The sequence below is a fragment of the Solanum lycopersicum genome, chromosome 8 (genome assembly GCF_036512215.1).
Source record: "Solanum lycopersicum chromosome 8, SLM_r2.1".
NCBI lineage: Eukaryota > Viridiplantae > Streptophyta > Magnoliopsida > Solanales > Solanaceae > Solanum > Solanum lycopersicum.
In genome coordinates this window covers 65,711,452-65,737,672 of record NC_090807.1, presented here as the reverse complement: position 1 = coordinate 65,737,672, position 26,221 = coordinate 65,711,452, and the positions used below count along the sequence as shown (strand labels likewise).

Below are 26,221 nucleotides of genomic sequence, written 5' to 3'. Positions count from 1 at the left end.
TATATATATATATATATATATTGATTGATTTACTTCATATAAATCTATGTTATTAAAATTCAATTTGTTTCTCGGCTTGATTATATTGTTTGTGTTAAATTTATATAAAGATTGAGAATTAAAATAAATTAGTAATTAATTAACACAAAACTATCTAAATGAACCAATAAAAGTTATAAAAATTCATATAACTAACGAAATACAACTATTCATGAACGAGACATTATTAATTATTGTAATAAAAAATTCAAAATTTTATTATTAAATTATTTCTAGAAAATATAGAAAAAACATTACAATAATATATCAATGTAATTTAAAAGTATATATATATATAGAGACCTTATCAAAGTTATTTCTAACAAACACTTAATTCGTGAAAATATTAATCAGAACAATTTAAAAAAAATTAACAAAATGAAAAAGTCGTAACAAAATACTATAAAAAGGACAAAGAATGACAAATTATTAACCATACTAAAACAAAATGAAAAACCATTATTGACTATTTCTACAATAAAAATATAGAATGGGAACACTATTAATATATAGTAACTAATTTAATATGAAAATCTAGTAATGCTTCAAATATAGCTCACGTAAACTTTGTTTCAATAATATTTCATTCCATATCTCCTCCTTTTTTCAAGGCCTTTTTTTTTTTTTGGTTCTTTAAGGGTGTTATTTACTAGGATTTAATTCCATTTAAAGCAGAGAAAAATAGGGATTTCAATTTTCAAGTAAAGGAAAGAGAAAATTGAGTGACTTGAGCAAAAATTTTGATACTTCTCTTGAAACTTTTCATTCTTTTGTTGGTGTTGCATTTGCCCTTTTTCTTACTTTTCACTCAAGAAGAGACCATGCAGCTATTGGGCTGTTAATTTTTTTTCTTGATTTTCTTAAAGTTGAAATCTTTTTTAGTACTTTTTAGCTTGATAGTGTTTTAGGGGTTTGATGGTGTGTTGATTTTTTTTTCTTTGAATTGCTTAAAGTTGCAATCTTTTTAACTTTTAAAGGTTGTTAGAGTTTGAGGGGTTTGATGGGGTTTTGATTTTTTTTCTTGAATTCCTTAAAGTTGCATCTTTTTAACTTTTTTAGGTTGTAGAGTTTGAGGGGTTTGATGGGATGTTGATTGTTTTTCTTGAATAACTTAAAGTTGCAATCTTTTAAAGCTTTTTTAGCTTGTTGAGTTTGAGGGGTTTAAGGGGCTGAAATTTTTTCTTGAGTTCCTTAAAGTTTCATTTTTTTTGATCATTTTGTTTGTTAGAGTAAAAGGGGGTTTGAGGGAAGAGGTAGGAGATGAAGAATGATGATCAAGCAAGGTTTTTGTTTGGGATTTCACTAACAGATAAACCAAAATGGCAACAATTCCTCATTTGCTCTTCTGGATTCTTCTTTGGTTATCTTGTTAATGGCTTATGTGAGGTCTGTTTCATGCTTTTCCTTTTCTTTTTCCCTGTTTCAATCAATACTCTGTTGTTTTGCATTTACAGTACTCTCTCCGTTTCGATTTGTTTGTATGATATGACTTGATGGAGTTTAAGAAAGTATAAAAAACTTTTGATTCTTGTGATCTTAAACATGCAACTGGTCATGTTAGAAGACATTCTTTTTTGAACAGACTTGAAACAAAAATAAGACAAGCAAACTGAAATGAAGTATATATTCTTGTAGGAAGTTTCTTAGGAGTGTTTTTCATCATTGGATTTCTGTTACATAGACCTTGAATTTTGTCCCATAATTATTCAGTATATATTCTTGTAGGAAGTTTCTTAGAAGTGTTTTTCATCATTGGATTACTGTTACATTGACCTTGAATTTTGTCCCATAATTATTGTTTTCCTTCTGTTCTAGGGACATATACAAAAAAAAAAGCGGGAGAGATTAAATAGATGCGGGGTCGTTGTGTGTTTGTGAAAACTTTCACCAGTTGTACCCTTTTGGGAGAGCTGATTAGTAAATGACCCCATGGTCTAAAGATATAATTAGAGCAAAAGTTAGACGACAATCAACTGTTTGTCGGTAAGGTTGAGATATATGAGCGAACATCACACTCGAGTCTTAACCTTTTCTGGAACGGTAATTTCCTAAGGGCTATATATGCACAACTTTTAAAATAGGGACAAAATTTGAATGGGGGCCTAAGAAAGGGACAATTGCATTAATCCACCATTTGCTTGTCTAGTCAAGCATGTGCTAACTTATAGATCTTTGGGCTTTGATTACCAAGGGGATGAGACTTTACTATAATAAACCCAAGGATTGGCACTCCGCTGATGTCATTTTTATGTATGTGATATGATTTACTTAACTTCATAAGTATTAAAAAGATAGAACACAACAGAAGCTTAAAAATGTTTATAGATGACGAAGACTAGTAAAAGTTAAGGCCTAGTTCTAATACTGTGATGTTTACATTAGGCTGAGTGTTGCTAAGAGTCGTGTAGTCTATCTAGTGATTTGTATGTCACTAGGAAATGTAGAGAGCTTCTAGTTTTACAGAACCTCAAATTATTGGATATTGTGGTGGAATGGGTCTATATAAAGCAAAATGGACAGTCCCCGACTAGTTGGGGTGAGGTGTAGTTGTTCTTGTATAGTGGATATACATGTGAGGTCTCGAATTCGAGCTGTGGAAACAACCTCTTGAAAAACTGCACGGTAAGGCTGCATGCAATATATCCTTGTGGTCTAGCCCTTCCTCGGAACCCTGTACATAACGGCAGCTTAGTGCACCGGGCTTCCTCTAATTTTGTTCTTTATTTTTTATCAAATTCCACGCTGCAAAGTAAATGCTTTAATTTTATTTATTTCTATTTGCAGGAGTATGTATACAATCGACTGGGATTCAGGTAGGCTACTGTCTTCCTTCAAAATTTTAATTACTTTTTTCACCTTGATATTTTTCTATATCGACATAAAAGTTATTTGTGACACTTTTTTCTCAATCATGGTTTCAGCTATGGGTGGTATTTTACCTTTGTACAAGGTTTTGTGTATCTATTTCTCATACGTATACAAGGTTTCACCACAAAGCAAATGGTGAACCCATGGAAAATATATGTGAAGCTCTCTGTTGTACTCATGTGTTCTCATGGACTAACAAAGGGATCCTTGGCTTATCTAAACTATCCAGCACAAATCATGTCCAAATCCACTAAGGTACACCGAAAACTTAATCGTTACACTTGACATTGTGGTGATGGTACTAGCCAATCCATCCGGACATTGGTCTAAATCTTCTATATTTATTTTTGGAGTGTAGGTACTACCAGTAATGGTAGTGGGCGCCTTTATGCCTAGCTTGAGGAGAAAATACCCGGTTCAAGAATATGTCTCAGCTGTGCTTTTCGTTGGGGGCCTGATATTTTTCACGTTAGCGGATGCCAATACTTCTCCGAATTTCAGTATCATCGGTGTCATTATGATATCTGGTGCACTGGTAATGGACTCTTTTCTCGGTAATCTGCAGGAAGCGATTTTTACACTGAATCCTGATACTTCTCAGGTATTGTGATTATGGTTTGCCACATGACTGATTAAAGCACATGTGTATGTCAAGAAATAACTTTGATTATTTGATTGTCGCGCTAATTTTATCAGATGGAGATGCTATTCTGCTCGACGGTCGTTGGGGCTCCTGTTCTACTTCTTCCCATGATACTAACAGGAGAACTCTTGGTTGCATGGAAATCATGTTCCGAGGTTAACAAAGAAATCCCCCTCTAATTCTTTTTATATTATACCATGTTCACTTGTTTTTGTTTTTTTTTGTCCTGAGATACGGAAAATAACGAATTGAGAGAATACATTCATCTCGAATGTTTTGAATTAGGCATTACTATTTCTTGATCCAGCATACAGTTTCTTTTACTTGCGACTTATTTGATCTTGTCAGATTTGCCCATTTAGAGTCTATGTTATCCAGATTCTTCAAAAATATCGATGAGTGCGTGTTGAATACTCCAAAAATAGTGCATTTTTGGACTATTCCACATGGGTGCGACAACATTTTTTCGAGAATCCGAGCAACATAGGACTAAGAGCAACATAATGTGAAACAGAATGAGTAACTATTATCACGTGTGCTCTACATTCAACTAATCTTTAGTTATTTACGTTCATTCTATTATATATCCACAGATTTAGTAATGAATGATGACATAGGTAGAGCTCGATGAAATTCTTTTCGTCTGGCTGCTATGAAGTTAAATTACACTCACCATTCTGCTGTGTAACTTGCAGCATCCATATGTTTATGGGGTCTTGGTATTCGAAGCAATGGCCACATTCATCGGTCAAATTTCAGTTTTATCACTCATTGCTATCTTTGGGGCTGCTGCTACTGCTATGGTAAACCTTTTTAGTTATCTAATCCTCTTGACGTTGCAGTCGTCTTGTTGTTCGTTTCTCTGATTCAGTTTTCAAGACGAAAAGACATGTTTACATATTGATTCCTATAACAGGTAACAACAGCAAGAAAGGCAGTGACATTGTTGTTGTCATACTTGATCTTTACTAAGCCACTAACCGAACAACATTTCTCCGGATTGCTGTTAATATCCATGGGAATTGTTTCGCGCCTCTTGCCTGACAGTAAACCTCCTCAATGAGCAGTGAAGTCGGATAATGCAACTAGACGAAGTCATCGAAAAGAGATGAACATATTATCATCAGAAAATATTGCAGAGGAAGAGAAGAGACCATTAGTGTGAGAGCTAGAAAAAAAGAAAAATAAGTTTTAGCTAGTTGCTGATAACCATTTTCTTTTATTCTCTTTTAGTATTTTTTTGTTCTTCTTAAGCCTATTTGTTTTTTTGTTTTTTTTTAACAAAAGCTCTATTAAGGTGGAGTTGTTGTTTTGTTTCAATTTGTAACTCCAAAAAAAAGATTTTAAAGGGAATTCTTGAATTTAATGGTGCATTTTATATTTGTCTGTATATTCCTCTGTCCACAACTAATTGTCATACTTTCCATTTTTGAAGTTAAATTTTGACGAACATTTTAAATTTTTTTAATCATATTGATATATAAATAATTGCAATGTATATTAATGTTCCTTGGATAACCAATAAAAGTTATACAAATATTAATAATAATAATATAGAAATTATTTATGTATAAAATTAGATATTATTTTATATAAATATAGTACTTATTTTGATTAGTATCTTGCATTAAATAAATATATTACGTCATAATTTACCTTCAAATCAACTACTAAACTATCTCGATGATTACAACCGGCAAATTGGTCATGCCCAATAATTTCCATAATCGAATCTTAACGATCCAAATTGAATATTTATGACCCAAAACCCAATTTCACGGCCCAGATATCTATTTCCCCTCTTCCAACTATTTGTTCATTCATCACTGGCAACAACAAGAACAAAAAACCCTAATTTTCAAAAAAAATTGAACCAAAATTCCAAATTGTTGTGTGTATTCAGAAATTGAATTTGTGTTTTGAATAATCGCGATGATGAGAGGAACCAAACGAATCGCTCCGTCCGATTCCAAATCGTTCACAGACGACTCAGTGAGTTTTTTTGTCTCAACTATTGTATGCTATGTATAAAAGTTGAAGCATAGCTCTTAAAGCTGCTCTTTTGTGCTGAAGTTTTAGTTTTCAAGCGGGTGATGTAGCGAATGCAGTCAAATTTGTGTAATGGAAGTTTGTTTTTTTTAGTTAATAGTATGTGGTTTGGATTTTTGGATGTTAGAGTTGTTGATTCTATTTAAAAGATGATTTTTTTCTGTATTGGAATGTGTTGGATGTGAACAAATTGGAAGGATGGTAGGAATACTCATACAGCTGAGAGTAACTAATTTGGAATGGAGACCATAGTTTATTGATTGATTATAGCTGCCCTGTTGTTGTAAATCTTAGTTCAACTGTGTAAAGGAGGAAAATTCATCTAATTTGTGTAAAGATAGCATTTTTTTGTGTGAAATCTTAGTAGAATCCTTGTAGATAGTTGTGCTGATCCTTCTCGTATCTCTTACGTGTTTGCTGGTTCCAAAGCAGATTCAAGGAAAGAGAATAATGGGATCGCTTTTTGATTCACAAAAGGCTGAGCAATCCCAACCGCAAAAAGTGAAGGCTCCACTGTTAGATATGCAAAGAGCTGAATCATCTAGACAGCATGTGAGAGCTCTCAATACTCAGTTCGCAAGGTCTCTCATCTTTCTGTTTCAACTATTTTGCTACTCAAGAAGTAATTTCGCATGCTCTCTATGGACAATTTATCTCTTCACATTCTTTCTGAATCTTTGCCCCTCCACTCCCATCCAACCCCAACCACACACACACCCCCAAAAAAGATGAGGAGAACAATACCAAAGTATTAATAGATAAGTGAAAGTGAAAACTTGGAAACCTGATCTAATTGAAAGTCAAACTTGCTTTCTCTGGAATCGCACTCTATTCCTCCAAACGTTGTAGCAGCTTGTCAATCTTTGTTTTCATTTATTTGCTGTAGTTAACTCACTGGTTGTTCTCCTTTATGAGGGAGTGTTTGTTTTCTTTCTTGTTTATCTTCATTGAATTTGGTAGTCTCAATGGAGGACAAAAAGCTTTTGCATATGTAGAGTCTAAATTGAACTAATGAATTCTACTGTTGTTATGAGCAGTTGGGTCCAAATGCAGTTACAGAACCACCCTGATGAACTTTGGGAAGATGGAATTCAAGATTACTTAAACCATTCTTCAACTATCAAGGTACCTTCGGCATCTCTCAGATTTTCATGCTCCAATTTTTTCTCTGCCAGTAATATGGGTGTTACTCCAGTAAATTTATATATAAACACGCTCCAAAGGTTCTTTATAAATTGCTTTAGTTGAGGATGTATTCCTTATTCAGTTTCCCCATATTGATGCAATTTAGTTTGCTATTCACTGGTGAGATAGGGCAGGTCAACAGATTCTGCTAGTTTTTTTGGAAGAGCATATCATCTATTGTATGCCAGACATGCTTTCTGTTTTGAACTCGCCTAAAATAGTGCTAGTTGATTAAGGCTTTTATATGAATATGAACATGAGTAGGACTTGATATCTGGTTCTTCATATACTGGTGGTGTTTCAATTGTGGTTATTCTATTGCAGGAGAAGTTTACTGACATTGTGAATTGGCTGAAAGCTAATTCATCCAATGGAGAGATCAAATCTGCACATGGATCCCAAGCTGCTTTGAAGACCCTAGAGTCAGAAAATAAGGAGAGTGATGGTCGATTATCTTTTCCCAAACCTGATACTCCTGTGGCTAATTCATCTTCAAGTTTTGGTGCATCATGGAACTCAGGATCTCTCTTTAGCAAAACAACTCCCTTTTCATTTGGTGAGTCTTCTTTATCCTGGATGCTTTTACTGCTTTTCTTTTTCTATTTTTTACTCTTTTTTAATGTTCTGATATCTCTATTATTCTAGTAGTAGGGAAGAAAATAAATGGATCCTGTTATACTAATAGCTTGTTCTTAGACCAATTTAGCTCACATCTGCTATGTAGCAGAAGTGAATTAAAGGGAAAAAAAAATCTGAACTGAGGTGTCATTTCTTATGGAATTTTTAATTTAATACACAGATGTGACACTTTTCTGAAGTCAGTTTCCTGCAGTTGTTCTGTTATCATGGACCAGTCATTTAGGATACATCAATCCTCATTACATCTAGGGAAGTGGGATATATTATATCACCAATCTTGCACCTGATGCACAATAACCTAGTTCAGCTGTTAAGAAAGTATGGGATGAACCAATTTGTTATCAATTTACCAAATGTTCTGACCTTCCCCTTATCAAAAAAAAAGTTGTAATGTTTCCAGTTGTGTAAAAACAAAAGCTCTATTCATTTGCTTGACCAAAAGTAATTGTACTGTGTGGTGGAAGAGATAATTGGGGAGAACATAAAAGACTGCATCACCAATTACACCTCTGATAATTAACTATGTTTTTCTTCTGGTCAAGTCTCTTCCATGCTCATATAATATTTTGATTTTGTCAAATAGCTTACAGATTTATTTGACTGCTGAACGTGCTTATCCTTTTAGGGCTTCAACCTTCAGTACAAACCCAGAATTTGGTACCTCTGAAAACTGATGCTGCTAATGTTGTCCAAGATGCTGGTAAGATTTGGTGTTTTCATGCTTCAGTTGATTTTCACTAGGTCAAGTTATTAGTTACCTCTTAATCTCTCTCACTTCTTGAAACTCCTCATATGTCAGTATAAACCGGATAATTGGGGAGAACATAAATGCCTAATGCTTTGAGAGTATTAACATTTTTTATGCTGGTGGTGTCCTTGCCAGTTTGCTTGCTCCTCTACTATTCCACCAGTTACCTACTACCTCCATCTGGCACAAGCACTGAGCCTTTGGGAGCAGCCTTTTACTGTTGGAGCAGCCTTCAACAGTAAAGGGGAATTACCATTGTTTTATTTCTTTTTTGGGATTTTAGAACATGAGCTTTGGAGTTTGGGACAAGTGTCGGTTCTTTTTTGCTCCAATTCAATTAAGTTTCATAATTTATCACTTGAAGGTCACACCTTTGATGTAACAAATTTTTTATAGGAACTAAATACTAATGAATGATTACACAGAACAAATGGAGGATAATATTGTGTAAGCAGTAGTATCTATCTCTAATGCTGAAACAGGTCAATGTAAGACTAGGCCAACACATACCTAGTGTTAACTGTTAGCCATTTAAAACGACTAGGATTTTGTTCTCTATTTTTATTGCATGGCAAAAGAAGTGTAAAACGGAGAAAAAGGAATACTGTCATATACACAGTCTAAACACTTACTGACCCTGCATACAGTTTTTGTATTATACTAAAGAAGTTGTTGGGCTGCATCAAAGGATTTCATCTTATAAATTCTTTTGGAGACTATTCTTTTTATATTTTCACTATTGGCCTCAAGAGATTGCCATTTTTATTATTTTGCTCCATAACCGTGGAGGTTATTTTTGTAATGCAGAAGATGAAGTGGAGCAGCCAAGCAGTCCATCTGTGAAGAAGACTGAAGAAAAGGGAATCACTGTTGTCCATGAGGTCAAATGTAAACTTTATGTGAAGGTAACATAATACAAGTGCTTACTCCTGTTTAGAAAGAAATATATCCTGCATAGTCCTTTTTGGTGCTCTAATCATATTATTGGATGGCTATAACAATTAAAAAAATCATATAATCAACCATTTTTAAAGTCTTTGAACTTCACTTATATTTAGTCTAGAAATATACTATCTTTTAAGAATTCTGATTTTTATTCATACTGCTTCTCTCTCATCAATATTTGTATGATTAATAACTTAGGCATCTTTCATGTTGACAACGAGTGACTGATGAACTGAACCGTGATGGTCAATTTTGTCTGAGGCATGTACTAGCTGTTACTCTTTTAGTGTGCCAACATTCTGTATAATAATTGTTATAAGGCTCTATGACATGTGCAAGGGTGAGCAAACGGAGGTGGTCATTGAATCATGTCTAATTTGTTGTATTTTTTTGTGTTTTACATGTGTGACTCCGCATTTTTTCTTGCATGAGATTGCAGTAATTCTTGTTTAGAAGGACATAAGCATGCTAAACAAATTGTTCATACAGATTGCTATATTCTGTGATCTCATATAACTAGTTATTTGAGAAGGTCAAGATAAGATGTTAGTCCAAATGATACAAAAAGTATCTCATACAGCAATGTTGATGGGTAATATCTCATATAACAATTATCACCATTTTTTGTTGTGTCATTTAACTTTTTACTTTGTTCATTGCAATCGGCCTTTTGTCATCAATGCACTACAGTTTCATGCCTCAAGTGCATCATACTATAAGTTTGACCATGAACATTCTTTTCCAGATACAAATTCAAGCTGACTTATTTTACATGTATCAAAATTGTGTTGAATTTGAGCTGTCTAGCTCAATCTGTTATCTGTTCCGTCTGTGACATTTTTTTTCCTTATTACCATTTGTTCAGTCAACTGATCCAGTGGATAAAGATGCATGGAAAGACAGGGGCACGGGTCAGCTTTCTATCAAGTGTAAAGAAGGTGTTAGCAAGGGTACCCGGGAATCCAAACCAACTATCCTGATACGAAATGATGTAAGTTCCATACCATTTTTTGCTTCAAGTGCACCCCTCAGGCCATCCGAAATAAATAAATTATAGTATACCCTACTCCAACAAGTCCAGACCCCACCTGCGGGATTTCACTGGGTATGTTGTTGTTGTAGTCCTTGCAAGGAAATGTTCTTTTATTTCAGTTTTTTGTTTTATTGGATCTTTAATAGGAACGGAAGCATATAGTTGTCAGTCGAACTATAAAGGCAGAATTGTAAAATTGGGAATGAAACCATTTCTAATTCTTTTTTGGTATTATCTTGCAAAATGCACAAACGGTCTTCAACTTATCCCAACGTAATTTTTTCCTTCTCAAATGTATGGTTCTATTTTTAAATCTCAGTTTTTTTATTTTTAAGAAAAAAAGTAAACATATCTCAATATTCAAGAATTAACAAATCAAATTTAAGCCATGGTCTACATCAGTCAAGCTCTTTACAGTAATCTAATGATCTTAGCTTTTAGATGCTGTGTTTTGGTCAATGAATTCGTCAAGCTTGAAAAGTTAGAGGTAGATTCGAAACTTAATTTCCAACAGGTTCACGTCACAGCTTGAGCTTGAGTTGCTTTGTTATTCAAGTCGGGCTCAAGAAATGACGAGCTGAGTTGAGCTTTTCACCAATGTAGTGCATGAGCTTAGCTTCTTTAGTTTGCCTTTTCTTCACGGTTCTTTTAATCTTATAATAACTAATATAACATGTGACACAGCCTTAGTGGGCAATTACAAGTACCTATTTGGGTTAACCATAGATACATAGAAGATACTGCTTCAATGATAGGAACCCTTGTTTGTTTTGTTAGGCTGATGAAGCATTTTGTTTTTCTTTTTGACTTTTAAATATGGTTTTAGCACAAACCTAAGGTGCTGTGTGGTAAATATATACTAACTGTTACCTTCTCAAAAAAAAGGTATCTATACTGCTGGGAAGTAGAAGGTACATGTGAAATAATCCAGTTGTGCGTGAGCTACCCCAGACAGCATCATTATCAGAAATAGAAAATGAAAAATTAATAGCGAAGATAACAAACAGTGGAAGTTTGGGATGTTATTTGTTTTAGGGATGACACTGAATTGGTTGAGAAGACAAAATTTTCACTTCTCTTTGACTCGACACTCCAAAGCAAACAAGATTTTGTGTCCATCCTACATTTTTCTACTTTTCTTTTCCCAGATAAATGCTGGATATATAATTGCTTATTTCAGTCGTCTTGCTCTTTAGATATGAGAAGTAGATTACACCTTAACCTTTCTACTTATCGGAAAGATTACACCTAACATTTATTTTTTGCCTATTTTATATTTGCTGCAGGTTGGAAAAATTTTGCTTAATGCATTGTTGTATCAAGGCATTAAAACAAACTTGCAGAAGAATTCCGTTGTTGCAATATTCCATACCTCGGTAATACATCCTAACCAAAAATATCCGTAACTTCTATTTTATTTGAAAAATGCTTGCCAGTTTGAACAAACTCCTGAAAGTGTAAACGATAATTTTTTTAAAAAAAAACAATTGACATTTCTGGAGTGCTGCTGCACTCATTCTAACTACCGTGATTTCCAGTTTTTATCAAGTTACTTATAGAATAACAAAGCTATAACTTGAAGAAATTGTTTCTATCTGATACCATAGGTTATTTGATTCCCTTCTGCTCCAACTGCACTGAATGGTTGAATGTATTGCTTATATTTCTTAGGGTGATGGTGACAATGATGATGTTGTTGCACGAACATTTTTGATAAGAACGAAAACAGTGGAGGATCGTAATAAATTGGCAGCAGCCATCCAGGAACATGCTCCTGCTGCCTGAGAACTACCCTGGCGTCAATTTTCTGTTTGTATCATTACCCCACCTCCAAGCAGGACGATGCTTGGAATGGATCACTTCACCTCTTCAACAGTTACCTGAAAGACTCTTGAAGTTCTAGCAGTTAAGTTATAGCTTAGAGCTTATTTTGCTGGACAAATGAACTGATCTTGCTGTTGTAGGAAGTCCTGTCCCATCAAGAGGCTTTTACACACTGTTATGCATAGAGGAAAAAAATTGAGAATGTGCCCAACAAGAACAATAAGAAATTGTACACCTTTTTAATTATATTTTTGGGAAATATTACCTTATTTCATCATTTTTTTTTCATCTTCCCTTCCCTCCTCGTGTGTATATTTTAGCAGTTAAACTCCATATTCTCAATCGCAAAATTATGCTGCTATTACCATAAGCTTAATCTATTTGTGTGACCTGTTTTGAGTGTTGATTTTATCAACTATGAAGTATGGACTTCAAATAATACAGAAAGATTAGCATGCCTTCTTGCCATGGCCAATCTATTTGTGTACTACTGTAAAATTCTCTTGATTCTTAAATTAAACAAGTATCTTGAAACAGTTTTGAATCATTTGGACTTATATTACGTGGACGCTGATTATCTAAGTTGAAATAAGTGCACTGATCCTTGCATTACAGAGGCAAAATAAAGACTGCAAGCCTCAATAGATACTCACCCAATGAAGAGATGAACAATATCATGTAAGCTACATTTCCATACTTTTATACATCTTTATAACACAAACACTGTGTACGTTTAGCTATGTAGAACAGTTACGAGACTAGACGACTCTCTTCACTGCCAGGGAACACAATGTACAGGCTTGTACATAAGGAACCTTACGCGACTAGGCGACTTTCTTCACTTTCAGGGAGCACAATGTCTAGCCTCATCATAGGTTTATACTTCTGAGGTATTTGAGCACCAGCCTGCATACAAACTTCAACCACAGCTGGAGCCTTCCCATAGAATCTCTTCAGTGCACTTCTCAATGGGGTTCCTTTTGGATCTTGAACATGCCACACATAGTTAGGGGGCAATACCTCATCCACTGTTGCATCTTGCCAGCCATGTTTACCATCCCGCCACTGGTGTTTGAATTCACCGCAGAGTTTAGCGTTGTGACCCCAAGGTCCCACGTGGACTTCTGAACAGTATCCACAAGCTTTGACAGTGTACTTCTTCATCAGTATCGTCACCCCCTGTTTCACTCTCTCATATGCATCAATCGTCTCCTGGGCAATACGTGGAACCTCTGACCCCAACGGTGGAGCAAAACGTTCAAAAGACCGATGGGTATCAAGATCCATAATAGCCGAATTTGTGTCTATGGTGGGTCTAGGCTCTCCAACTAATCCACCTATGTCGATTACTTTCTTTCCCATCATTCTGATGGGTTTAGTCCTCCTCCGTGAAGGATATCCTGGAAGATCCACACCAGCTTGGATGCAAAGTTCAACAGCTGCTGGAATTCTGTCGTAGTTGAATCGTGTCTCATGCTTAATGCGTGTGCCAAAAGGATCATACATATGGTATGACTCGATAGGAATTAGCACATCATTAATTGATCCCTTCACCCAGGAGTGGAAGCTTCTGCGACTACTGTTGGTTGGGCCAAGGCAATCCTGAATCTCATGACCACTTTGAGCAACATGGATTTGTGAGCATTCACTGCAGGCAAAAAATAGTAACTTAGTTGATAAAGTCATACAGAAATGGCACAATTACTCATTTCATAATATAACAAGCAAGAAAATCAACAAACAGTCCATTTTTTGATAAGTTACCTACAAGCATGGACAGGAACATAGTGGAGTAGTTGTGCAAGTCCTTTAATCAAAAGTTTCCAATCATCTAACAATTCGTAAGCCGCGGGAACTAGGCTAGGCACAAGCAATCCATTCTTAGGGGGTTCAAGCTTCTTTTCTATTCCAAACTCAGCCAACTTCTTATCAGCCTTCGCAGCCTGCTGAATTTTCTTCAGAGGTATAGGATATGGCTTCTTCTTTTGCTTAGGCAGGACCAGGGGAAGATCCACATTCTGCTGCACAGGTTCACGTTTCTTAGAGTTTCGACCTTGGGGATACCTCCTTTCAATACAAAGAAAGGTTCCTTGTCTTCCTGGACCAGTTACATTATATTTATGATCAAACTGCAGCCAGAAACGAACACGTTAGCCTTCAGATGAAACATCAGAAATAAACCAAGGTCAAGGAGATACATAGTAAATATAAGAGATTGCAAGAACCACAGGGCCAAATTTCTCAAAAGGCATGTCATGATTAATATATGTTTAACCTAAAATCAGCAACACTAAATGTAACACCAGGGTTCAGAAAAGTAAAAAATAACTAAATGATAAACTTCAGATATGAAGTTTCTTGAACATGATTATGAGATAACTTACTGAAGTGTGAAAAGAATGCAAGCAGCAGTTGACTGCTTGTAGATGATTAAAGCATTATGACTTTGATCTTAGCAGTGACCAAAGTTTTGGACTGATCAATTATGGATATTAAGATTAATATTTCAAAATGTAAATATGAGAAGGAAGCCAAACTATGAGTGGAAGTAAAACATAAGGTGCTACCTTTCTCCATGGATCACAAATGTAATGATGAAGAAAAGGAGGTCAAATGAAGTATCACTCAAGTAAAGAAGCTTGAATTGGAGTTCTGTCTTTTCTCGAGACATTATGTCTCAAAGCTTGAGAAGAATCAAGTATCTTCAGAAAAAATCATTAATTTAAGGGCCTGTGTTTGTAAAACTGTAGAGACCTTCAGCCTAAATCTGAAAATTTTCAATCTGGAAACAATCATAAACTCGTATTTCAAACTCTAGTTGCATCTCTTTTATTTATAAAATTCCAACAAGAGCTATTCCAATACACCTATATAACTAAAACATCTCACTAGCAAAAAGTTGATCCAACAGATAGCAAGCTATCTTTCAATCAGTAGACTGGTTCCCTCCCATGATCCCACAGACGCAGAATGCAGAGAGTTAGATGGATTTTTAGATAATGGAAAAATCTGAAAGCAAGAAAAATGACCACATATTTGAGCAAAAGCACATAATCCAGGAAAGAGGGAAGAGGAACCTTCAGCGGAAGTGGATAAGCCAATTGCAGAGGCTTCTTATACACAACCACGCCTGGGCAAGCACCTGAAAAATGAAGCACGAAATATTTTTCATGGAAGTCCTTAAACTAACACTAATATAAATTTCTATCGTTCACTAGAATCTTTGTAAACTTTAAATTTAAACAAAAAGAATATTGAAGTAGAACCATTTTGTGATAGCCACCATGGAATATTAGTCAGCGCTGAAATATGTTGTAGCATCTATGTGAACTTTGCTTTCTATCTGCCTGCTAGCTCCAGTGAGAAATCAAATTTGTTAACTCAAATGGTTGTCCCCTACAAATGGAGCAGTTCAGGAATTAAATAAGATAATTCAGAAAAGAAAATTGGCCCTTTTCATCAACTGGATTAATTAACTTGAATCCAAATAGACAACTATTTATGAATTGAACTACTTGAATTACAGAATTACCACAAAAAGACCAATATGGATCAGAACTTAAACAAGTATTTACCAGATTTACTACTTGAGTTACAGAAGCACTGCAGAGAAGATTACACTCCATCCATACCAAAACACAATCAGGTTTGACAGGTATTAATGAGTCCTCTCTTTTAACATATGTTCACCATATCATCAGTAATAAACACAAGCATACATATATTAGCAGAGAAGAGTTATTGTCAAGAAGATAAACCAAAATGTACCAAATAATTCACATAGACTCTGATAAGTTACCAAGTTCCTCGTAAATAAACTCATACACTTAATGGAACTACGAGACCAAACTTTAGAGCTGAGACAGTTTTGTGCAAAATCGTCAACTAGAGAACTGCTCATGTATTCAATTCATGTTTTAAATAATCCATTATACAATAGAAAAATTGGGATCCAACAACTGTGTTACTGATGTTACAATAAACAAAGATTTTCACTTCTTTTCCTCCTAGTTGAGGCAAGAGGGTTTTCATATACACCAAATCTCTTTCAATAAATTTGGTTTCTTAGTTACTAATATTACTTCCATCCAACTATAATAAGCTTTAGTTCCACTTGCTCTTAATAAACCCCAAAGAGTGGCATATTAAGTTCACATCATAGCATCACAAAATACAAACCAACCTGCCCCTCCCCTTCTTCGTGCCTCAACCCACCACCCCAAACTCACAAATCCACCCCCTTCCTCTCCATCATACCTCCCACCAGCAACTAACTCTGTCCATGCAGAACTGGACAGAAGGAAAGAACCACCTATCTCTGTCTGCAATGGGATTTAAACCTGAGACCTCACAACTCTCATAACCACTTTACCATTAAGCACACCTTGGATGCTCCACAATTTCCATAAGTTGTCCACTATTTACCTCTAAAAATCAAGAATCCACCATAAATGAACCCAAAAATCCAATCTTTGGACCCCAAAAAAGAAAAAGAACAATAAAAAGGAGAAAAAATCGCACCTTTGAAAATCAAAGAAACTATATAGTACTAATAATTTAATGCCAGGGATGGGGTAGTGAAAATGTTAAGTTTACCTCAAATTCTTGAATCTATGTGGGAGTTTCTGTTACAACTCCGTTATGCCACTGAATTTCTTTGAGATTTATACTACAAAATGATTGATGGGTGTTCACCAGAAAAGCTCTGAAGTTCAGCCTCACTAGGATTTAGCAGATTAAGCAGTTGAAATAGTTTGAAGTTGAGAAAAAAACAGAGATTTTTGTACAAGAGTGTAATTATTAATTTGACCCATCAAGTTTGAAAAGGGTTAAATAAAGCCCTCAAGTTTCTAAAATTATATATATATTCCCCTTTGTTCTTTAATTTGATTTTAAATAAATGAAAGTGAAACTCCTTAGCCAAGTCAATTAATGTAGCACTCAACTTTCCTTAACTACTAGTTGTGCAAAAGCTTTTGTATGTTTTTTATTATATAGTCTAAAATAAAAAATTAATTGTAGTCTTTTAGGCTCGAGAATAATGTATTCACCCTTCTATCCTTCTCCACTTAATATTAAATTTGATTCACTTAACACGATTTCAAACTTATGATCTAAAACACAACTTAAAGTTATTCAATCTTTATCAATTTAGATAAGATAACTCACGAAAAGAACTATATTCCCTCCATATGTTTCAATAGTTGCCATCGCGATTTAAAAAGTCAATCAATTCGTTCAATAAAAGTTCTCTGTGTTTAATAGTTATTTCAAAAGAATGAAGAATCAATGTTCAAATTCACACACACAAAAACAAATAGTTTGACCCTTATATTCCCTACCCCGTCATTGTTATTGAGAGTTGACACTATGTAGTGTACAATAGGAGGAAATGGTCTCTTATAGTGACTTATAAATTGAGTGAAAAAAACAACATTTTTAGATATAAATATAAAAATCTACTGTTACATTATTATTTTTTTATAAAAAGACTACAAAATCTAATCTCCCAACAGCTATATGACTGGTGAACATACGATAAAAAAACAGTAAGAATATTATTACTCAAAGGAGTCTAAATCCTGACATTCATTCAAAGTGGGAAGTGTAGATGAATGAATGGAAGATGTTCATTGTGTTGCTCATGCCAATGCATAAATTGAAATCTGGATACACATGATAAGTTAAAGATATGTAAAGATACAGAGACGAACGACCCGAATTCGGATTTATGCTCTAAAAACAAGTTATGTAAGAATTTCTGCTTCATGATTTATACTGAAGACAAATTTAAGAGTAACATCAAATTGGCAAGTGCCCTGTGAAAGGGTTCCAAACACAAACATATTGATGAAAGGTAGCTAACAACAATATGCTCTTCTCTGTTTGCAAAATACATTCAAGTTTTTATTTCTTAAATGAAAAACATCATTCGCCAGTCGAGTCAATAAGGACAGGCTTTCTCAAAATCCTTCTGCTCATTACGACACATCTCAAACTCATTTGTGTTGTAGTACATGCATCCAGCATAAGCATCCATCTCTTTGTTACACCTCTGATGAAGATCCTTCAACCTATAATGGAAAAATTATATTTCTCAAAGTTGCACAACATTTTAAAGACTTATCAAGTCATCACTCAGATTCCTCAAGTTGTTCAAACTATAAAAACCAAACATCACTCTTCCAACTTAATTTAAAACAAGTACTTAGTCAAGTTGTATGTACTGAAATAGGACCAAATATAGTGAAAATCCAACAAATGAAGAGAAATGTGGCCACTCTTTCCCTATTTTGTGTTTGCATTTTTCTCCACGACTCAACCTTCCACACACTCAGCCCTAGCATAAACCCACCACCACTCCTTCCTGTTTTAAATTTAGGCTATTGACCTAAGATCTCTGTTGCTCAGACTCTTCAATATGTCAACGAGCGGGTGTCAGATCCTCCAAAAATAGTGTATTTTTTAAGGATCCAACACAGGCGCGGCAACATTTTTGGAGATTCAGAGCAACTTAGCCTATGGCCACAGCATTAATGTTAATTCTGGATACCTAGACACGGTAATTCACTTCTATTCAAAGCTTACCATGTACACTGGCTGGGGAACCCCAAGCAGCTAACAGAGAGGGTTTCGCAAGAAGTACACCGCATAAACACCAAGAATATGCACATATTTGAAGAAAGAAAGACTTTTTGAAAGAAAAAGAAAAGAAGAGAAAATAGTAGTGGACACAGGCTAGCATCAGCATTTAGGTGATGCACATATGGTTGCTTCTCTACTCGTGAATTGATAGATGAAGCAATAGAACTACTGAAAGGAGGAAAAAAAAATATTCTTCGGTGAGATAAATAAAAATGTAACAAGTAGCCTAGGATTCCTTTAAGTGGGTCTGATTTGATTGTGCAAAGGAAGGTTTTGTTTCATGTACTTGACTAATGGCATTTTTAAGAGGTTATGCATTAGTTTGAGAGAATGTATTGAGCAATAATGTTAATGATCAGGTCTTAGTTACAAAGTCGATATGTGGGGAGTGACTGAAGTTGTAAACATTTTAGATAAGCTGTAACCACTTAGTACTGGACAGATGCCTTCAAAATGGAAGCAGAACTTTTAACATCGTCTTAGAACAGGTCTCAAGGATTGTAATAGGATAAATATCAAAGTCCATTGTCCCTGTCACATACATATGAAATAGACATGACAATATTGAACCATGTTTCATTGTGAGTGATTCAAATAGGAAGAAGCCAACACTACTTTTGATTCATAGAGTCGATGGCGCCAGATATAATCCTACATTATATAAGCATTCAAATACTCTCAATGACCATATTCAGCATCGGCGTGATTAGGAAGGTAGAAGAGACTTCAATAATCTCCAATTACAATTTCTAGCCTATATTGCATGCAATACACTCATCAGCACACGGAAGAAGAAACAAACAGCTATAAGCATTCATGATCTTTTGTTAAATTGCCAGCCCGCAAGCTTAACACATATCTTCCACCTCTAAGAAGATAAGTTCAATCACAGCGCGTTCGTAATAGCTTGACCTCTTTCATGTATGAAAAACAACATCCGTTCCTCAATACATGAATTTTAGTTTTAACTGCCAGAGGTGAACTTGTTTACTCTGGTACAAGTATTGTTTGAAACTGTGTTTCATTATGCTTCTAATTTCTCTCCGTGCAATAAAGGTAACAACAACATACCCAGTGTAATAAGGGTCATCGAGGAAATATAGCTTATTACTGAAACACTGTTATTACTCTATCAAAAACTATTAGAAAACAGTTGAACTGCGAACAATCTTCCCCTCAATTATTACAAAAGAAACATTCATAAAAAAACATCTAATATCAATCTACCAACTACATCACAATGAATAGTCTATAACTGGATATTCATTCTGCTCTGTTCAGACTCGCGTCAATTTATAGTTTATACTAGTAAATAATGTCTTATAACGCAAAATAGGGGTCTTAAAACTAGACATATTTTGAACTTCACACTGATCCCTATTATGACATCTCTCTAACTAGACTAAAAACAATCCCTCCAGGCAAACATCAGACAAAGATAATGGAACATTTGATGTTAAATTAGATGACTACCTCATCTAAAAGCCTAAAATCTTTGAGAGATTACAATCGTGGTGTCCTAACCAGATTGCGCATACCTCTTTTAATTCTACTTCCCAATAGTACATGTACCAAGTAACTTTGTCCAGCAAGCTTGGATAGATGAGAAGAGATCACCTGATATTTATGCCTCAGCTGGGAATCGAATTTGAGACCTCAGTTCTCAACCTATCTCATTGATGCAACGTAATGCCCTTGAGTGCATTATCTACCTAATTGTGTCTTTAATCATAGTCCAAGTATCTCTACCTACACCAATTACATGTTAAGGAAATAATCTATTTACTTAATCATGTCTTCAACACTTCACACATTAAATTAGAGAAATATCAACTCTTGATTACTAAAACCAAATACACAAACAAAAAAGCCCTAAATTTTCACCTCATAATACACTGAACAGTCACACAAATCACAAAACTGTATACCAAAAACAATCTCAAAAAATCGGCAAAAAATATCAAAATTAAGAAATATTTCGATGTGAGTTACTAACTTACAGGCTAAGAACACAGCGAGTGACTTGTTGACCTTTTTGGAGGCATTTCTCCGGGTTTGGATCGTCCTTCTTGCACTTGAGATATGCTACATTCTCGTTCCGGCACCTAATATCTATGTGCTTCGACGCCGACATCAGCACCGCCGATGTTGGGATCGGATTTCCAACAGCATCCACTGCGCTAGACATTTTTCCAATCGGCAAAACTTCACACGAACTATCGGTTCACTCTCTTGTCTTCCGATTGGTTGCTCATACATTTCTTCTACTGAAACTTGGGCTGATTAGTTGGGCCGCTTGAGGCCTGGTAATTTGATTAAGTGGGCTAAGAGTTTATTTCGGGCTAAACAATACATATCTCACTAGTTCAAGGCCCAATTACTTATCTTTTCGTGAGTTTTTTAAATTATTATTCGTGCTAGATTTTAATGCTCAAATACATGTATTTGAAGCATTCAGATACATATATTACGGACACATGAAATCAAAAATAAGTTCAATTTAATTCGAATATACTCTATCCATGTCATTTTGCATGCATTTCGAATACATATTAGCTTTCTCGCTTGCCTCTCTATATGTATTTATATTTCAAAATATATATAGATTCTGGAATGTATCTATATCTAAAATATGTATATTTAGTGTAGTTCTTACGTATCTGGGATCACTTACTCCCTCCTGTCTCTTTCCCCTCTCGCCTCTCTCACTTACCTTTTCTCCCACTTATCTATTTTTCATAGTGTATCTGATAGCAAACATACGGGAATCTAGATGTTTTTGAACTAATTACATGAAATGATAATTAGTCAGATAATAATATGATTAGAATTAATAAATATTATAGAAATGGCGGTGTAATTAAGTATTTTTTTCCCTTTTTTATTGGACAAATTACGATAAATACACACCTTTTGTTTCACCTTTTTTCATTATCCTCAATTACTTTTAAAAATTTTCAAAATTCCTTATTTTTAATGTATTCGAGCTGCATATTAATGTATCTGATCTAGTATTTAATGTATCTGAGCTACATATTATGTATTCGAGCTAGTTTGTAATGTATCCGAGACAATATTAATGTATTTGATCTTTAATTATTATATCCAATTTTTATCTTTTTAAGGAATTAATGTTATTAGAAACTTAATAGAAATAGATTGTAATTTCATAGTTTTTATTTTTTATTTGGGCCGACCCGAGTCCAGGTTATTGGTTGTGTGGGCTAAAAGCTGTTTCTTCGGACTCCGGTGAGCTTCAAGGAAGAAACAATGGCAAAGCATTCGCCGGCGACTCCATCGTTGACGTGAACTGTGCTTATGGTATAGTAAATGAAAGAGTAGTCTTACTGTAAAGTCCACGGATATTCATGCCTTTTTATTGAAGTCACTTAGAACCAGGTTCTCTTATGGTTTCTGTAGAGTTCCATCTTTTACTGTGAAATAAATTTTGCCTGAACGCTGAATATGTACATGTTTTTGTCTTCTTGTTTATCTGGGTGTGCTTAATTTCTGCGTTTTTCTGGGTAAATTGTGTTGGGATTTTCAATAGAACTGAAAATGTTACGAACCCCACAAGGAGCAGCTGTTCTTGTTTCTAAATTGCTGAAAACCCCACCACTCAAAGCTCTTACACTCTTCAAATCCTCAATCGAGCAAGGGTTTCATCAAACCCACCAATCTTTCTCTATAATCCTAGACGGACTTCTCTCGAGCAACTCAATCTCAGTTGCTCAGTCTCTAATCTTACAGTTAGTTTCCGGCAGAATCACTTCACCCCATTTCACAGTTCCATCCTTACTTCACCATTTGACTCATACCCGTTTCTTGTATTCTACTCCTTTATATGAAATTGTCATCAATGCCCATCTTCAATCTCAGTTAATAGAAGAAGCTTTAGTCTTTTTTAATGAAATGATTGATAAAGGACTTGTACCTTCATCGAATACGTTTAATAGTATTCTTTCTTGTTTTATAAAGAACGGATCTTTCGAAAAGGCTTGGTTGATATTTGAAGAATCAATGGGGAAGAGTTTTTTGAATATGTATAGTTTTGGGATAGTGATAAAGGGTTGTTGTGAGTTTGGTAATTTGAATGGTGCTTTTGAGGTATTAGCTAAATTGAAACAAATGGGGTGGCGACCGAATGTTGTAATATATACTACTATCATTGATGGATGTTTTAAGTATGGTGATGCTGCAAGAGCAAAGGAGTTGTTTAGTACGATGTCAGTCGAGGGTGTTATACCTAATCAGTACACTTACTCTGTATTACTTAATGGTTTCTTTAGGCAAGGACTTAAAACGGATGGATTCGAGCTTTATGAGAATATGAAACTTGATGGAGTGTTTCCTGATATATACACTTATAATTCTCTTATTAACGTGTATTGCAGCGATGGAAAAGTTAGCAAAGCTTTTGAATTATTTGATGAAATGCGTCATAATGGGGTAGTATACAATGTTGTAACGTACAACACTTTGATAAGAGGGTTATGTCAAGAGAAGAGAGTGTTGGAAGCTGAGAAACTAGTGGATCAAATGAAGCTGGCTGGGTTGCACCCTAATTTGATCACATATAACACTCTAATAGATGGGTGTTGTAGTGCCGGAAAGCTTGAAAAAGGATTAACTTTATTCAATCAGATAAAGTCCTATGGGTTGACACCTACATCAATCACGTATAATACTTTAATAGCGGGTTTCTCTAGAGCTGGAAATCTATCAAAGGTTGTTGACTTTGTTCGTGAGATGGAGGAAAGAAGCATATTTCCTTCAAAAGTCACATACACAATTCTTATTGATGCATTTGCTCGATCCAACGACATGGAAAAAGCACTTGAGGTGTTCTCGCGTATGCATAAAGCTGGTTTGAGTGTAGACCTTTGTACATATGGGGCCTTGATACATGGATGGTGTAGTCAAGGGAATATGAAGGAAGCATCGAAATTGTTCCTATCGATGTCTGAATATCATTTACAGCCTAACGATGTAATATACAATACGATGATATTTGGATACTGTAAAGAGAGCAGTTCCTATAGAGCCTTGAAGCTGCTCAAAGAAATGGTTGAGAATGGAATGATTCCAAATGGAGCAAGCTATTGCTTGACGATTGAAGTTCTTTGTGGTGATGGGAAATGGAAAGAGGCCGAGGTTTTAGTCAGTGGCATGATGAAATTCGGTCTAAAACCCTCGGTTTCATCACGTGATCTGATTCAAAAGGCAAAGAACATGACGACTTAAAGATATTATGAAAGCGATACCTGAAATGTATGCACACAATAAGCATGTGAAGCAACATCAACTAGAAAATGAATGACGGCTTGGAATACCATCGATTGCCTTGTCCTCATTGTCATGTTAAGCTTCGCTGCCACCCTGATTTACCTTATAGAAAAGTCAATAACACCTTTTGGTATTCAGTAACACCTTTTGGTATTGAATATGGAGTGTTTGTAGTTTCATGTCATTTGATGTTTATATGTTACATTCCTAGTGTATCTTATCTGGTCATTCTTTTGATCTCATGTTAATGTAGTTTATGTTATTTTACAGTCCTTGTTCTCGAGATTATGGAGACTACTTCATCACAAGCTTACGCTAGTTCTTGATAGAAAAAAAAAAAGAGGAAACCTTCTCTACAAGCGTGTAAAGGATATAATATTATACTTCCTACAGAAGTCTCATCAACATTGAAGTTTGGTAACAGCTGCATGCTACTTTTTTCATCATATAATGCCGCAAAACTAACTTGTTCATATGTGTAGTTCTGTCATCACATTGGGTTGATGATATCAACTGTAATGGCTTTTAGGATCTACTGTTATTGTTAGTATTGTTTTCTCTCCAATGAAGGAGCTTAATGTAGTTGTTTGGATTCCTCTTTGTGGATTGAGGATGAGGATGCGGACTCACTAAAATTCCTTGACAAGGGAAACTTCAAGTCAAGACACACACCATCGCGATGCTACATCGTGATTCCTTTTGCTGAAGGATCAAGAGTTGAAGTGATACAAAAGGAATTCTTCTTTTTCTGTAGATATCTCATAGTGGAATGAACAACACTTTTTCGAAGGTTCTTATTGGGGTTGATATGCACACAGTGTTGATATCTCCAGTAAGCAGCTGATAGAATTTGGATAACTTGAGCCACCCCTGAATTCAGTCACCATGGATGATGGATACAAGCTCATGATGCATCATGTTCTATTTATCTTTTTTGGTAGGTAATTGAGTATCCTTATGCACGAAGATAATCAATTTGCTAGTTGTGTTCAAACTCTATTATGGTTTTCTTTTACCGCATTCTCTATAGGACTCTCTTATCTTATCCTTCTCTGAGCTCACTTCTGAAATTTCTTCGTGGTGGCTCCCTTACATGTCTCTTTTTAGAGGGAACCTCAATTTCTAACCCTTACAAGCCTTCTGTATTCTGATTCCAAATTGCCTTGTATCTACAGTCTTATTTCTTGGACCAAAGATGTAAGCCTAGATATTGGTGGCTCTTCATATTATTGCTTCTTTTTGTCTGATAAAGTGATAAATTGTCTGTCTAAATCTAGCAAAGCATAGCTGGTCCCAAATCCACATAAAGGAGGGTCACTCATACAAAACAAAAAAAATGAGAGGAAATTTTGGTAAGTTTAGGTTGAAAATTTTCTAAAGATTTTCGTAGCTAGAGGAAAAGAAAGCAATATCGATTCATGTTATAGTGAGGGAGGGGCGAAGTGTGAACTATCTAAACTAATGAAAACAGAGCTAGTGTGAGAGTAATACAAAGTGTCGTGAATGATTCAGTATAGTCGATTTCAACTGGTTTGAATTGAATTACATACATATGTAAGTTTCTATGTTGTACCAAAAAGAGAAAGTTAACAAGTGTAGTCATGGATTCATTCAATTTTAACCATATGGTTTCTTTTGTCATTAAGTTCATATTTTTCTTTATTTGTAATGAAGGACCACACTATCTGATGAATGAGTAATACTGCTTACATGTAGTAACCAATTGGGACCAGAGAACTCATTGTATGATAAAACACTGACAACATAACCACTATACAAAATTCAGTGTGCAAAAATAAATTGAAAAAAACTAGATAGGGGACCATATTTTTTTTAGCTTATTTAAAAATAATAATAATACAGGAACCCTTGTTTATTATTCCTATGTTGTAGTTCATTTTACGCTCATCAATCTCGAACACCCCCCTTCTTTTCTATTTCATCGTACCCTATAGTATTTCACCAAATTACATATAAATGTTCTCGAAATAATATGTCTTACTTACTTATCAAACATTATAAAATAAATAAATAAACTCACTTATTATCTACCAAAAACTAGTGATAAGTAAATTATGATAGCACTTGTTTATTCAAAGACGAGATATATTTTGAGAATTAAGTGAAATAAACCAAAAGTAGACACTTATATCCTTTTCTCAAAAGTTTCATCTTTTTCTGGTAAATTATTCTTTTTTAAGAATATTCACCTAATCGTCAATTTGATGTAACATTTGACTTCTTTTTTTTTAAAAAAAAGTTATTTATATTATTCTTATAAGTGAAAGATGGAACCCTTTGGCTATTGTTTAATCGA

At 34.8% G+C, this 26,221-nt stretch overlaps 5 protein-coding genes and 1 long non-coding RNA gene across 7 annotated transcripts; 4 read left to right on the top strand and 2 right to left on the bottom strand.

Annotated features, from left to right (window-relative positions):
• The first annotated feature begins 570 nt into the window (after positions 1-570).
• Positions 571-4,940, top strand: LOC101247050 (UDP-galactose/UDP-glucose transporter 4-like). The gene is made up of 7 exons (XM_004245605.5): positions 571-1,425; positions 2,824-2,852; positions 2,961-3,162; positions 3,266-3,508; positions 3,604-3,705; positions 4,246-4,353; positions 4,467-4,940. Exons 1-7 carry the CDS (start codon positions 1,300-1,302, stop codon positions 4,611-4,613), a joined length of 957 nt encoding a protein of 318 aa, XP_004245653.1. The 5' UTR covers positions 571-1,299; the 3' UTR covers positions 4,614-4,940.
• A 275-nt stretch (positions 4,941-5,215) lies between these two features.
• Positions 5,216-12,250, top strand: LOC101247351 (uncharacterized). Of its 2 annotated transcripts, none has more exons than XM_004245606.5 (9): positions 5,216-5,542; positions 6,032-6,180; positions 6,637-6,724; positions 7,109-7,340; positions 8,049-8,123; positions 8,979-9,076; positions 9,982-10,107; positions 11,436-11,525; positions 11,821-12,250. In XM_004245606.5, exons 1-9 carry the CDS (start codon positions 5,483-5,485, stop codon positions 11,932-11,934), a joined length of 1,032 nt encoding a protein of 343 aa, XP_004245654.1. In that variant the 5' UTR covers positions 5,216-5,482; the 3' UTR covers positions 11,935-12,250. The 2 variants fall into 2 exon arrangements, with proteins under 2 accessions (XP_004245654.1, XP_010325433.1); XM_010327131.4 differs by having other exon boundaries at positions 5,254-5,542; positions 6,029-6,180.
• A 251-nt stretch (positions 12,251-12,501) lies between these two features.
• On the bottom strand, positions 12,502-16,746 carry LOC101247645 (APO protein 1, chloroplastic). The gene is made up of 5 exons (XM_004245607.5): positions 16,570-16,746; positions 15,240-15,369; positions 15,051-15,115; positions 13,738-14,102; positions 12,502-13,621 (listed from the first exon to the last, which is right to left on the bottom strand). The coding sequence occupies exons 2-5, from the start codon at positions 15,292-15,294 to the stop codon at positions 12,790-12,792; spliced, it is 1,317 nt and encodes a 438-aa protein (XP_004245655.1). The 5' UTR covers positions 15,295-15,369; positions 16,570-16,746; the 3' UTR covers positions 12,502-12,789.
• Positions 16,747-17,720: 974 nt separating this feature from the next.
• On the bottom strand, positions 17,721-20,898 carry LOC101247948 (NADH dehydrogenase [ubiquinone] 1 alpha subcomplex subunit 8-B). The gene is made up of 2 exons (XM_004245608.5): positions 20,619-20,898; positions 17,721-18,047 (listed from the first exon to the last, which is right to left on the bottom strand). Exons 1-2 carry the CDS (start codon positions 20,804-20,806, stop codon positions 17,918-17,920), a joined length of 318 nt encoding a protein of 105 aa, XP_004245656.1. The 5' UTR covers positions 20,807-20,898; the 3' UTR covers positions 17,721-17,917.
• An 883-nt stretch (positions 20,899-21,781) lies between these two features.
• Positions 21,782-25,155, top strand: LOC104648951 (uncharacterized). The gene is made up of 2 exons (XR_742883.4): positions 21,782-22,017; positions 24,175-25,155. It is a non-coding gene; the product is annotated as an uncharacterized lncRNA (long non-coding RNA).
• Positions 22,017-25,155, top strand: LOC104648950 (pentatricopeptide repeat-containing protein At4g11690). Its single transcript, XM_010327132.3, has one exon. It carries the CDS (start codon positions 22,177-22,179, stop codon positions 23,860-23,862), a length of 1,686 nt encoding a protein of 561 aa, XP_010325434.1. The 5' UTR covers positions 22,017-22,176; the 3' UTR covers positions 23,863-25,155.
• Positions 25,156-26,221: the final 1,066 nt, after the last annotated feature.

What these genes read in the sequence shown, in the direction of transcription:
- LOC101247948 (XM_004245608.5), bottom strand. Translation starts at nt 20,806, where the DNA reads ATGTCTAGCGCAGTGGATGCTGTTGGAAATCCGATCCCAACATCGGCG. An exon ending in ACTCGCTGTGTTCTTAGCCT is followed by an intron (nt 18,048 to 20,618) that starts GTAAGTTAGTAA and finishes TTTCCATTATAG; the next exon opens with GTTGAAGGATCTTCATCAGA.
- LOC101247050 (XM_004245605.5), top strand. Translation starts at nt 1,300, where the DNA reads ATGAAGAATGATGATCAAGCAAGGTTTTTGTTTGGGATTTCACTAACA. An exon ending in TCATGTCCAAATCCACTAAG is followed by an intron (nt 3,163 to 3,265) that starts GTACACCGAAAA and finishes TTTGGAGTGTAG; the next exon opens with GTACTACCAGTAATGGTAGT. An exon ending in CATGGAAATCATGTTCCGAG is followed by an intron (nt 3,706 to 4,245) that starts GTTAACAAAGAA and finishes TGTAACTTGCAG; the next exon opens with CATCCATATGTTTATGGGGT.
- LOC101247351 (XM_010327131.4), top strand. Translation starts at nt 5,483, where the DNA reads ATGATGAGAGGAACCAAACGAATCGCTCCGTCCGATTCCAAATCGTTC. An exon ending in CTCAATACTCAGTTCGCAAG is followed by an intron (nt 6,181 to 6,636) that starts GTCTCTCATCTT and finishes TGTTATGAGCAG; the next exon opens with TTGGGTCCAAATGCAGTTAC. An exon ending in ACCATTCTTCAACTATCAAG is followed by an intron (nt 6,725 to 7,108) that starts GTACCTTCGGCA and finishes ATTCTATTGCAG; the next exon opens with GAGAAGTTTACTGACATTGT.
- LOC104648950 (XM_010327132.3), top strand. Translation starts at nt 22,177, where the DNA reads ATGTTACGAACCCCACAAGGAGCAGCTGTTCTTGTTTCTAAATTGCTG.
- LOC101247645 (XM_004245607.5), bottom strand. Translation starts at nt 15,294, where the DNA reads ATGCTACAACATATTTCAGCGCTGACTAATATTCCATGGTGGCTATCA. An exon ending in CTTATCCACTTCCGCTGAAG is followed by an intron (nt 14,103 to 15,050) that starts GTTCCTCTTCCC and finishes TTCTGGCTGCAG; the next exon opens with TTTGATCATAAATATAATGT. An exon ending in GTTCCTGTCCATGCTTGTAG is followed by an intron (nt 13,622 to 13,737) that starts GTAACTTATCAA and finishes TTTTGCCTGCAG; the next exon opens with TGAATGCTCACAAATCCATG.